The sequence below is a fragment of the Rhinolophus ferrumequinum genome, chromosome 13 (assembly GCF_004115265.2).
Source record: "Rhinolophus ferrumequinum isolate MPI-CBG mRhiFer1 chromosome 13, mRhiFer1_v1.p, whole genome shotgun sequence".
NCBI classification, from domain to species: domain Eukaryota; kingdom Metazoa; phylum Chordata; class Mammalia; order Chiroptera; family Rhinolophidae; genus Rhinolophus; species Rhinolophus ferrumequinum.
In genome coordinates, this window is record NC_046296.1 from 19,901,943 (window position 1) to 19,915,567 (window position 13,625).

At 47.6% G+C, this 13,625-nt stretch overlaps 1 protein-coding gene across 23 annotated transcripts in view; it reads right to left on the minus strand.

Annotated features, from left to right (window-relative positions):
- Positions 1 to 13,625, minus strand: part of DYSF (dysferlin) — a 207,617-nt gene that overhangs the window by 122,277 nt on the left and 71,715 nt on the right. For 14 of the 23 annotated variants that reach the window (XM_033124779.1, XM_033124799.1, XM_033124793.1 and 11 more), the window contains 4 exons: positions 12,202 to 12,270; positions 12,029 to 12,072; positions 8,292 to 8,374; positions 1,196 to 1,237 (listed from right to left, as the gene is read on the minus strand). In XM_033124779.1, coding sequence (XP_032980670.1) covers positions 1,196 to 1,237; positions 8,292 to 8,374; positions 12,029 to 12,072; positions 12,202 to 12,270 — 238 coding nt within the window. The remainder of the gene's footprint in view (positions 1 to 1,195; positions 1,238 to 8,291; positions 8,375 to 12,028; positions 12,073 to 12,201; positions 12,271 to 13,625) is intronic. The other 9 variants (XM_033124795.1, XM_033124787.1, XM_033124801.1 and 6 more) reach the window with 1 other exon arrangement.

Sequence of the window (13,625 nt, forward strand, 5' to 3'; positions counted from 1 at the left end):
CCCCACCCTTTTCAGGCAGTACCCCACCCTGCATCCTGTCTCCATCCCACACGAGTGTAGGGGGGCACAAACGTGGTCCCAGGGCCTGGTGACCAGAGAAGCCATCTCCCAGGGCACCAGGGAGGGGGCCCAGCCAGATGTCCCCCCACAAGGTGGCCCCTTGGGGGGTACGTGGCCCACGCCCCTGAGACAGACCACCTAAAAGCCCTGACTCATGCTGGGATCCCCTCCCCCTCTTCACATTGTGCAAAGAAGAATCTTTCAGTGGAGCAAGTTGGAGGAGAGTTACAAGGGGAATTACACTAATGACGAGGGGACTCTCTTCTCTACAGCATTTCCCTCTTGGGGGAAGGGAGAGGCTCGTTGGTTAACGTCATGATTTTCCAGCTGACAGCCAAGATTCCCAGGATGGGATTTCTCTGGCCATACTCTGAAAACCCTGAAAAGCCAGAATGCCAAAGATGGGAAGTGGGCCCAGGGAGAACAGGAACCATCTCGTATGATCCAATCCATAGAAGCAGAGTGGGGCAAGGTGAACACAAAATAAATGGCCTTAGCAATGAAGTGCTGACCCGAGGACATGAGCCGAGAACTCTGAGTCCCACCTAGCGGCAACAGCCGGGTGGGGTGGGGGACGGAGCTTGAGAAATAAGACGGCAGGAGGAACATGCCTCCCCCAGAGCCAGGGGCGGCTCTGTATCCATCTTCACTCTCCCTCCAGTCCCCAGCACAACTGGGGCTCTGGTGGGAGGCCCAGGCCCAGGGAACTAACGTGAGCATTACTAATTGCTTGTAGCAGTCATCGCAATCATGATTCACCTTGCAGATTTCAACTTCAAGAGTTTTCAGCTCACCCTGGCCTCCTTCCGCTCCCCAAAATGTCCCTTGCCCCACGGAGGACACCCACGCCGGCCCCACCCCCTCTTTGCTTTGCGTGGACTCATTTGATCATCAGCTGGGGCCCAGCAGATTCAGGAAGGGGTTTGGTGGGTGGGAGAAAATTGCCTTTAAATTCCAAGAATTTACATATTCAACTGCAGTTCAGAGGTAACAGCCAAAGGTAAGCTAGGGGACCCGTGGCAGGGAATCTCAGACCCACCTCAGGCAAATCAAAAATTCCAGGCAACCAGCACCCTCTCCCTCCAGCAAAACCCCAGGCCCGCCCCCTCCTCATCCCCAAGGTGAAAGCACGTACTGTCCGTGGCTGGAGGAGGCTTGACCACACCTGCAGGCTCCTCTGAAGCGTAAAGAAATGGAAAAGGGGTTAGGATGGTCATGGCTGGGAGGTGGACCTGTTACATGAAAAGCATGTGGATGGAGAGCTGGCGCAGAGAGAGATGGAAAGACAGCTCCCCCTTGTGGGAAACAGATGTGACCTGAGGCCCTACCCCCAGCCCAGCTGTGAATGTATCACAAAGTATCACCCGGCCCCCAGCCAAACACAGCCCCCAGTGCCACGGTGAGCCCTCAGGTCCCTCCCCATTGGGATCTGCCTGCACATCTGCGTGTTCTGTTTGCCAATTGAAAACCTGACCCGAAACTTGACTCAATACATTCAAGAAATAACACAGAGAAGAAAATGTGCTTTTCCATATTATAGACAGAAAAGTGAGGGAAACAAAGTACAGACACAAAGAAAGAGTGGGGGAAGCACAAAAGGGCCAGAACTAGGCAGCCAGGCACACCCAGTGCTCCACCCAACAGGCAGGTTGACACTTGGGTCCCAGCTCCCGGAGAGGGGGCATTACATGGCACAATATCTCCACCTAGCGGCTATTTCTAGTATTGCCACTGAGGGCGCTGTGTTGCATTTTCACAACAGCAGGAATTGGGATCCAGCTTCTGACGCCTGCCTCTTCAAGTGAAGCACAGTGCCAGACGCGGTCCATTAGCTGAAGGTTCTACACACTTGGGTGTGTCCCTAAATGCTGTTAGAAATAAGAGAAGCAAGGACGGAGGTATTCTGGCACACTTCCTGGCTCTTGAAATCCATCCTTCACTTCTAGGCAGGTACAAGATGCCGCAAATAGAGTGAGCACCTCTCAGTTTCCTTCCACGATCCTCTCTGATTTCTGCCCCTTCCCACACTCTGACCTTCCCTGTCTCCTTCTCCAACCAGCTAAGTGTAACCAAGTCTGGGGTCATGATCAAGCCTGGGGATGTGGTGGGTGCAATCCCTGATTATTTTCATTCTTTGGTCACTGCTACCTATTGGTCTCCTTCAAAACAATCATGCCTCTGACCATTTCCCCGTAGCTCCGTGATTGTAGTGAAGAGCCAAGAGTTGAGCAAAACATTTGAAGAAAGAATGAGCAAAAACACAAAGAGAGAGAGAGAATGAAGAAGAGAAAAGAGGGGAACGTGGAAGTCTGAACACAAGGACAGGGCTGACCCATCAAGTGCAGAAGGCAGTTAAGGGCGATGCCCCATGGCAGGGGGCCTGACGTCCTGGGACCCAGCCCCTCAGCTCCCCACAGCCCGGCCTCAGCTGGGGACACCAGCTGGCAGAAGTCAGGGTTGCAGAAACTGTAAGTCATAGCCATTTCCACATCCACAGACATAGGTTCTCCTCAGCGGGGAAGCCGGGCCCCTGGTTGTAGGGGAGCTTTCAGCAACAGCGAGAGGACCGGCACCAGCCCAGCTGCAGCCCAGAGGAGAGCAGTGGGCAGGGCCCACCAGAAGCAAACAGATTCCATTTTTAAGTTCCTTCCAAATGATTCCAAACAGGCCCGGCCAGTTATCTCAAGGTAATGAGGCTGAGGTCGTAGTTCTGACCCCCACATGCTTGTTGCAGAGGCAAACGTGCCTTCCCACCCACGGACCAACTCTGAATCCTGGCTGCAAACACAGCTGTCACCTAATCCCACCAGCCATCTGACCAACACCTGCCTCTGGTGGCTGGGAGGACCAAGAGGGTGGCCACAGGGTAGCCTGTTTCCCAAAGGCACCTTTCATTCATTCTTCCTGTATTCATTCATTCATTCGTTTGTTTGTTCAGCAGACCTAACCAAGCACAGTGCTGGGTTAAGAAGTGGTCCTGCTGACAACTTAGGCCAAGGATTCCTAATTTGGGGGCAAGGTCCCAGGTCTCCAGGTGTTGAGGATCATCCCAGGTTCTCTGCCCTGTGTCTGCAAACAGCTCATAAAGTCAAGGGCTAGTGACCAGTGAAGGCACCAAAGACAACGCCTCTATTTAGTCCTTATCACACTTCTGCCAAAACACAAGTGTTTTGGTGTGTTTTCCCTTAAGCCCAAGGAACTGGAGCTGTGGAAGCCCCAAAACACAGATGAACACTCCCAGTTTTTGGCCTGAGCAGCCAAGCCCAACTCTCTGACCAGCGGGTAGCCAGGGAGAGCACGAGCAGGCCCTCCCAGCCACACTTTACAGCCCCATCCCAGCTCCGCAGACAGTCCTGGGGACACCGGTGTCCCCTCCTGGAGAGGCTGCAGCCATTACTACAGCCAGCCCTGCCGGCTCCCTCTGCCTCTAGGCACACTTCCCACGCCCACGGTTTGGCTCTCTGACACCAGCCGGCACCAGGCAGGAAGAAAAACCAAGAACTGCTGGGATATCAACCATAATCTATGTTCGAAAGACAAAAAGAAACTAACTTCAGATGTCTTTGCTGTGGAATAAAATGAAGGACACAAGTGCTATTTATGTAGCATGATTTTCATATGTATAAAATTATAAAAGAATCTGTGTAGGTTTCACAGGTCTCATGAGCCGTTACCTTCCAGAAGAACTGCAGCATCTCAGGTAAGCACTCCTTTTTAGAGAACAAAATTTTTAGTAAATGCTTTGGAGCACAGAATCCAAGGAATAATTAAGTGTGCCCAGGCAAACTTGTGGGCAGAAGTGCTTAAGAGGCTAGTGTTAGGTCCTGTCCTCACTGGAAATAAAAATGAAAACATGAAAACAAAAACTCTGGGATGGACCAAATAATCTGGTGGACCATGAGGCAGGGAATATAGAGAAAAAAACCTATTTTTATGGTTCAGTTTAGTTCGGGTTTTGAAAGCAGTGAGGAAATAAAGCATTGTCGTGCTAGAATCCCCCAACGTGAAGAAAAATACAAAGAACTAAAAGGAAAAGTGCAATGGCAGGTTCTGAGGTGGCCTCAGGACAAGTGGGAGAAGCTTGGCAGGGAGAAGGCAAGTGCAAACCTTCAGGGCCCAGGAAAGGGGCACATCTCTGAGGGAAGGGACATCAGAGCAATCATGAACGGCTCATTTGAGCAGTAACTCTTTTATTTACAGAGAGCAAGCTATTTAACAGAACATTTTAAACTGGTTAGCTGGTGGTAGGAATATTCTCATCTATTTCCAAAACAATCTGTAGGAGACGGTGGTCTGGCTTTTGAATGCCTCCCTGAACCACACGGCGTTGCCCATGGTCTGAGCGCCATCTAGTGGCCAAATAAACGTCTTTCTAACGTTGCCATTAAAATATTCATGATAACCCTGAAAAAGACCAAGGCCATCGTCACCACCATCAGGAAGACTGATGGCGGGACAAGGATCTAAACTCTCCTTTAGGCAGCTGATGGCAGACACAGCTGTAGCCTCGTGAAACAGCGCTGTCAGAAAACAGTCAGAAGTTCAATTTGTGCCTCTACCAGGGTCTGTTCCTGGATTTGGAGACAGGGATAGCACCAGGCAGAAAACTGGAGAAGAGATTCCTTCCATACCAGGACATCCGATCTGTGAGGGGGCAGAACACCCTCTCTCCCACCCCACCCTCAAGATGCACTGCCCCCCACTTAAAATATTTCTGCCTTAACATCCAAGACAGCCATTCTCAGAAATTATCTGAACAGGGAGTCCACATCCTGGGAGAGCAGTTCTCACAATTAGGGGGTGGGGGTGGAACTGGGACAGAAAGAACCCAGAGAGCAGTGCCTTCTGGAGGCAGTTTTTGGGTATTCCACTAATTACACGCATCAATAATGAAATCAGAGGGCAAAGAACAGCTAGAGGCTAACGCTGAGCAAAGGCACCTGGGAGTTCATTGTACAGTTCATTTTTATGTTGTTTGAATTCTCTATTGTTAAAAGCTTTGTTTCGTTTTGTTTTGTTTTAATGTTTCAGAGAACTTAAGAGACAGGATTGGTCAACTTCAATAGCACTGGGTGGAGTCTTCCAGAAACTGGGCACATCAACCTGTCTTCTAGGTAAAGATCTGACAAGATGGATGGACAGAGACCCACACACCTCTCTGTAGAAAGACACCAACAGTGAACAGATCTTGTTATAGGATGAGTAAAGGAGGAAGAAAGAATAACAGTGCCAACCAGAATAGGGAAATGGCATCTGTAAGAGTCAAGCGAGCAGTCACCTGAAATTTTCAGGAAATGATTTTGAATCTTCACTAGAGTGCAAGAAGACATAGCTTTTGTGGTACAAAACAAAACTTCAGGGAGAGAACAAAGATCGAAAGGGAACTATCAAAAAGAATGATCGAAGGAAAAGAGGGCATGACAAGAAACTAAAAATGCAACGGCCAATTTTAAACCACATGGGAAACAGTAAAAAGCAGAATACAAGGGAAAAAATCAGATTAGTGATGCAGAAAGCTAATAATAAGGATACTAAACAGCAAACATTATTTTAGGGCTTATTGTGCACCAGACCCTCTAAGAACCATACATTTGTAATCTCACTGGATCCTTATAACAACCTGTGAGGCTGGGACTGTAAGAGGAGACTGGAGAAATTCAACTACAAAGCAGCAGAACTGGAACCCAAGCTGACTGGTTCCAGAACTCCAGCTCTTACCCCTTCTCCACCCTGCCTTCAGCTATCCATGCTGTAATGTTAGAATAAAAAAATTATTCCTCAGCTCAGATTTAAGAATTCACCATGTCTCAGACAACATTCAATGAAGAGTCCTGCACCTAGATAGATTGAAGTAATTTTTTTATAAACTATAAGAAAAAAGATACCTTCCTACAAGAAGCATCTAGTTAGAAAAAATAGACTACCTACAAAGGAATCAAATCAGACTGCTCTCTGAAAATACACCAAAATAAACGTGTAGATTAAATATTTCAATGTGAAAAATAGAGTTAAATATAACCTTGGGGTTTGCTGCAAGCCAAAAACATGATATATGGGACAGAAACCATACTTTCATTACTTAGATAAGAAATACTGAAAATAAACACAAAAAGGTAAGTAGAAAGCTAAAATAGGAAACAAAATAGGTCTAAATAGAACTAAAGAAAAAGTAAAAAGATGAGAAAATAAAAAATTAGGAAAAAATATTAGAATTGATAAATAAATCCAAAAGCAGATTGTTTGAAACATCCAATAAAGTCGGAGAAAAAACTTCTAACAAGGCTAATCACAAAAAAAAAGAAAGAAAGAAAACTCAAACACATATCATTTGAAATAAGAAAGAGGGAGATATCACAGGTAGAGAGAATTGTTTATATTACTGATCTGCCCAACACTCTGTAAATAAATTAGAAGACCTCAATGTAATAAATGCTTTTCTAGGAAAATGTAATTTATCAAAACTTATTACAGTAAAAGTAACAAACTGAAAATAACAATGATCACAGGAGAAATTAGAAACTTTTTAAAGAACTAGTACTACACCCACTCAAAAAGGGCACCCAGCCCATATGGTTTTATGGGTGAATTCTTTCAAACCCTCAAAAGACTATTCTTATGTTATATAAACTGTTCCAGATGTTAGAAAATACTTTAAATCTTTCCAATTAATTTTACAGAGCCAACATAACCCAGATACCAAAACCTAAGAAATAATAAGAAGACATACCAATTAAAGATAATAGAAAATCAAGAAACAAGCCCAACAACACATTTAGTAATTTAGTAGGGGACGAAGGTAGCAAATCAAAATACAGGGAAAGATTATTCAATATGTAGTGTTGGTGTCACCAAAGAACAACTTTTTAAAAAGTAATGTTAGATCCTTTCGTTATTCACTAACGAAAAGATTAACAGATTTGGCTACATAAAAATTTTAAATTTCTACATGTCTAAAACTATTAAGTGGTAAAATAAAACTGACAAAAATTATTTACTGCCTATATGACAAGGGAAAGTTAACAGCCATAAACATACAGAACTCTTACCAAAAAATGAAAAAAAGACAAACATACTATAAGAAATATGAACAAGAACACAAACAGACAATTTATAATAGAATAAAGTATATAATCTGTAAATATAATTATTAAAATATTTTTAAATTTGCATTGGTCAACTTCATCAACTGTCAAGGAAATGAAAAGGCAACAATGAAATTCACCCATCAAATTAACAAAGTTCTTTTTTAATATCATTATTTTACCCTGTAGTGGTGTGGGTATAGCAAAATAGGCTTATATGAGTGATTAGAGTGTAAATTAGTCCAGTCTTTTGGAAAGGCAATTTTTATACCAAAAGCTTTAAAATGTTCAAATCCTTTGGCACAGCAATACCACTTCCAGGTATTCATTTAAAAAGAAAACCGTGAATTGCATAAAGATTCAACTACAAAAATATTCAATATAGAGTTAGTCATTTATAACATGCAAAAATTACAAAATATTATAATTCAACATTAGCCAGCTACTGTGGATAATGGTACATTCACATATAGAACATGTATATTCATTTAGAGTTATACTGTAGAAGAATGTTTAATAATATCTATGTTGTATTTGTTGTATTGCCAAGTGTCAAAAAAGCAATTTTCGAAACAATTGAAGATTGTTTTAAAACAAGCTTTTTGGTGTATATATGTATATATACATACATGTATGTGTATCCATATATATGCATGTACATATGTGTACATACATACATACATACATACATACGTAATATCAAATTTGTTCCTGTCTGGGAGGGTAGGCTTATGGGTAATTTCATGAGTAAACTGTATATTCTTCTTTTAGATTGTCTCTTTAAACGATCAGGGACTACTTTTTAACAGACCAATGAAAGTTGTTTCAGAATAGACACTGCTAGAGCCCAGTCGGCCAACACACAACCCAATGGACGGCGTGGCTGCAGCCACCAGTGTTATGTGCAGGAGTGCACTGTCCTCTCTATACCGTTCGGTGGTGCATGCCACCATCCAAGGTACAGAGAATCCTAAATGCCTGCCCGCCCATCTCTCTCACTGGCCAGAGCCTTTCTCCCTGGGAAATGGGCAGCAAAGACCTTACAATCTTCCTTTTTCAGCAAACTCTTACAACTAGAGGTGTAAGACGGGCAGGGGTGAACAAGGGGGAGCATGGGGGCCTAGAAGGCAGAACAGAGGGGGGACTTACCTTCTATTTCTCCTCCAGGGGCAGAGATTTTCGACATACTCAGGTAGGTGGTGGCCACAATGTCATTGTGGGTAAGGCGGTCCCTACAGCAGGGAAACGGAGAGGGCCTGACCAGGGGAAGGGGCTCGCAGACCACAGCCCCACTCCCCCCAGAAGGAAATGGACATCGTTAGGGGCCCCAGTCTTCATATTGGGTGTGATACTGAGGCCAGGCAATCCTAGGGATGAAGAGCCTGGAAAGAAAGTGTTGCTCCAGAGTCCTCAGGAGGGAACTAGCCCAGCTTGTTGACGACCATCTGCACCCCATCCGCCAGCCTGGATGCCTGCGGGGACATCTGCAGGTTGAGAGGGACTTGGCGAGAGGCAGGAGACAGGCTGGGGAGCAGGAGGCTGCTCGGGGAGCCAGGCCGCCAGACCCAGGGAGAGCCAGGCTCAGGAGCTCAAGAAATATCCAGACCATGGAGAAAACCGAGTGACCAGGAAAAACCCGTCTCCAAGGCCATGTTCTTAAATTACCCAAATGCACTAATGCACTATTCCTTTTTGTAGCTGACTTTCTACACAACAAAACACTTTTAACTTCCTTTGCTCAGCAGCCTTGAGAAACAAGTATTTTTGTTATCCCCTCCATTGCACAGATGAGGAAACTGAAGCTTAGAACTAGGAAGGTGCTTGCCCAAGGTCAGCCTGGGAGGAGCGGCAGAGCCAGAACTGAAACCCTGGTGTTCTGACTCCTGCTGCAGTGTGCCATGGCACACACTGCCCCGTGCATGGTGTGGGAGCCTGTCCTGCTTCCCAGAAAGAAGGCTTCTCCCCTCTCAAACAGCCTAGAGGACTGTGGGTAGGAGCTCGAGGAGACTACCTGATTGGTGAACCCATTAGCCAGCAACGTCCTGTGCAGACCCTCCCTCTGGGCCCCACACCTGCTCCCTTTGATAATGATGTATAGTAATAGCTGACGTTTATTGAGCACCTACTAAAAGCCAAGCACTGTACTAAAATCATTTCATGACTTAGCTCATGTCTTCACATCAGCCCTACAAGGGAGCTATTATAACTAGCCCTAATTTCACATGAGGAAGCGGAGGTTTAGAAGGTTAAGTAATTTGCCAAGATGGCAAAGCTGGGATTTGAGCAGGAAATGCCAGACGTGGAAAGCAGAGCTTTGATTGCAGCAACCTACTGCTTCCTCGTCAGGCTAGATCAGGGGCTCTCCAGCCAGGGATTTTGATCCCCAGGGGTCATGTGGCAATGTCTGGAGACATTTTGGGTATTGGGGGTGGGTGTGCAGGGAGAGGCCATGGTTGCTGTTAAACATCCTACAATGCACAGGACAGTCTCCCACATCGGAGAATTTCCTACTCCAGTACGTCATCCTGCTGAGGTTGAGAAACGCTGGGCTGGGCAAGGCTGATCTCCTTCTGGAAGTTTCCCCGCGTGCATTTTCCCTCTTTTTATTTTTGGAGCCTGCAGGCTTCCTCTTCTGCTTCCTGTGCTTTGGCCACTAGAAGGAGGCTTCAGGCAATGATACACCCAAGCCCCATTGTAAAAGGCACCTGGGCAGGGTGATTTTATTATTTCTCTTTTAAATCTAAACCCAGGAGATACCTGATCTCTGCTGCTCCTTCCTCCCTCTTTGTATTTCCCAGGGAGGTGATTAAGCGTCAGTTTTAAATATTTCCATCGGGGCAGGGGCTACATTAGGAAGAGTGAATTGGCAGCACAGATGTTTATCACTTTTCCTGGTGAAGGATGTTAATCAGAACTGGAAAGGAAAAATTCCTTTAAACATTTTACAATGAGATTATCGACACCAGATAAGTGACAGTTAAGCGTACTCTTAAACTGCCTCGATGACCAACTCCTGGAAAGGACCAGCCCTTGGGGAGGAATGAGTTTTCTGACCCTGGGGCTTACCTGAATCTGGTGAGGAGGGAAAAAGAACAGGAAGAGGTGTTGTTTTTATGGAGGTGGGGGGCTGGGGGTTCTGGTGTTTTGTTTCTTAATGAAAAAGAAATTAAAGAATTGAATGGAAGATTAAGTTACAGAGAACAGGCCATATGGACTAGATCGTATTTCCAGGATTCAGGTAATAACACAAGTTTATCTGAGTTTTCTGGGAAGAAAGCACTGTTCTGGATAGGAGCTTGTAACAGCAGAATGCTTTCTGGCCAAAAGTTGGGTTTTGGGGCTTGGGGTTGCTTTTGGAAAATACAGCAAGTCTGAAAATAGACTCACAATAAAAACGCCACTTCAACCCAAACCAGAGAAGCAACCACCAGATTCCGTAATGTGTTTGGATTGTACAGTAGGCCGAAGCCTTTGACGCAGCTCACCCACACTCAGACAAGGCCCATCCCCAACACAGGGGACAACCGCACCAGGTGCACACACGCACACATGCATCCACACGCACAGCCAGCCGCCCCCGGCCAGCACAACGCACACACATGCGCGCACACACCCTGAGCTACAATGAAGAGATCACGCTCTCCCCCAAACCGCTTCCCCACGGAACATACCGGCGGTCAGGGCCCGAGAGGCCCCTCCCTCCCGGCCCTGCCAGCGGCTCCCTTCCTCTCCTCTAATTCTCACAAGCTGTTTTCTTTAGGCCCGGGGAACTGGCGTGCCCGGTAATGGCTCTGTGGCCTGGGGGTTTTCCCTAGTCTCTCATTAGCCTCCTGGCTGGGGGTGCCATGGGCATGACACCAAAGGACAACACAGTGGGAACCGCAGGGCCAAGACTTTTTGGGGGCAGAGAAAGGACAGCTCTCTTTTTGGAAAGCCTGGCGTGTGGAAGGTCCTGGAGAGCAGCGTGTGGACCCCTGTGGGCCCCTCAGGTGTGAGAGGGACCACTTCCACACAGCAGGGGGCAGCCCGGCCCAGTGGGTAAGAATCCGGCTTCAGGGACGCAGGCTTGGGTTTGAGCCTGGCCTCAGCTGCTCCCAGCTGTCACCTCAGGCAGGTCACTCAATGTTGCCAAACTTACCTCCTCAACTGTAGAGGAGTCGAGCGGAAGATCAAGTGAGATTGTGAGTGTGAAGTGCTTGCTGGCCACAGGGCCTGGTGCACAGTAGGTACTGAACACGTGGTAGATACTATGACTTCTCTCAGATGTCCGTGTGGCTACAGGCCTCGCCTATCGCAAGCTGACAGTGGTATCCCCTGCTCAGGCAACCCCGTCCACTTCCCCAGCCTGAAGACCCTTCCATGCCATCCTACCAACCCAGGGGCCATCACAGCCTATCTCCCCAGAAACTGCTCTTTCCAGCCTCCTCACCTTTGCTTATGATCCTCTCCTCACTGGAATGCCCTCATCCTGGATTTATCAAAACCCCACCTCCTCCAAGAAGCCTTCCTGGCCCCTCCTAGCCTCAGGGATCTCAGGCTCCCGGAGCCCTCCCAGCCCCACCTGGCTGCCCTCCTATCTGCCTATAAGCAGGGCTGTGAGACATTTTGGGTATTGGGGGTGGGGGTGCAGGGAGAGGCCATGGTTGCTGTTAAACATCCTACAATGCACAGGACAGTCTCCCACGTCGGAGAATTTCCTACTCCAGTACGTCATCCTTCTGAGGTTGAGGAACACTCCAAGAACAGCACACACCCTGTCTTCCTCTTCCTCCCCCAGAGGAGACTGCCTCCCCCGAAACGCATTCTCCCACTGTGCCCAGACTGAACTGAAGGAAACTGAAGAACCCAGTGACCCCGGAGGACAGCCACTGAGGCTCAGAACTCACCAGTCTAGGACACGAATCCTCATTTTGTCACACATGGAAGGAAACTATAGAGGGAAGAGAGACATGTTGGTGTGGGGGCCTTTTGAAGAACCAGAAGCCTGGGATGTGGGCAGGATGCTGGGGCGGCGGGAGCCTGGGGCTTCGTGGGGAGGGCCCACGGGGGCGAGGCTCACCATGGCAGGAAGCGTGAGGCTCTGGTTCCACTGAGGGTTGGCCGTCTTCTCCAGGATCTTGCTGCAGAGCTAGAAAACACAGGGGACAGGTGGATGGAGCAACATAGGGACTCCGGACTCCTTTGGGGACCCAAAGCCAGCCAGTGGCCATTCTCTGTCATGCTGGCCACCTTTCAGGCTGGGAAGAAGGCCCTGAGAACCTTGGGGTCCTGTGCAGTGGACTCAGACACAGGAATCTTTGCAGAGACAAAAAGCTCAGTGCTAGGTCAGACCTAGCTGGGGAATATAGACCGCCTGAATGCCACAAACCTGCACCCTTAGCTCTTACCTCTGGCTGGAAATGCCCCTCCCCCACTCCCATTATGGCCACCACCCTGAATGTGGGGGCCCTGAGTCCATACTGGCTTTCTCATAGGCCCTGCAGCACTCCTTTTGCCCATCAGCTCAGATCACCTGCTCCTTTGGAAGATGGTGACTCCTAGGAGTTTAGAGGTAGGGGAAGAGAAAGGGAGAAGGGAGCTGAAGGGCCAGGGCTGGGTTCAGGGCCGTGCACAGAGTGAGAGGAAAACTCAGTAAAGATACAAACCCCATAAGCCACAGTCTGCCTCAGACCAGCCCTGCTCTTAAGACTGGGCTTTCCACAAACCAGAAACCTAGCAGAGGTTGAAACCAGTTCCAACCCAGCAGCGTGTGGGCTCTGCTCTGCCCCTAGAGCCCCTGGAGCAGTGTCAGGCCTCACAGCCAGTCCGGGGCATCCTGAACGCACATGGGGACAACAAGTAAAGGCTCGCTTTCAGGTATATAGATCCTGATAGGTTCGCATGTCCTACACATAAAAATAATGAATAGCCTTTTTCAGAGCATCTACTATGGGCCCTGCCTTGTGTGAAGCATTTTACGTGCATTATCTCATTTAATGAGCATCTGACTTAGATCAGGGGCTTCCATTTCTTCACGAGATGATGGTGCAGCCTCCCCAGGGGCCAAGACTTTGTCTCTATCCCTGCTCTGCCCTGTGCAGGCTCCTGTCCCCATTCCCCTCCTCCCTATGAGAAGAGCCCAGGAAAATGCTGGAGGAGGGATGGGTACCAGGATGTGGCCCTTGTGTGATCAATCTGACAGAACAGTGGGCAAAATGGGACATAGGTTTCAAGAATGGATACACAAAGGGCTGTAAAGCACATAAAAAGATGCTCAACCTCCTTCACAATGAAAAAAACACAAATAAAATAAATGAGATACTACTTCTCATCCATCTGATTCATAAAAATCTCTAAGGTCTGACAGCCCTCTATTGGCAAGGCTTTGGGGAAACTTGACCCCTCCAGAGGGCAGTTGGCCACTATCTGTCAAAATTACAAATGCAAATACCCTTTGACCTACCGGCTCTGCCTCTAGACATTTCTCCTACAGAAATACTTGCA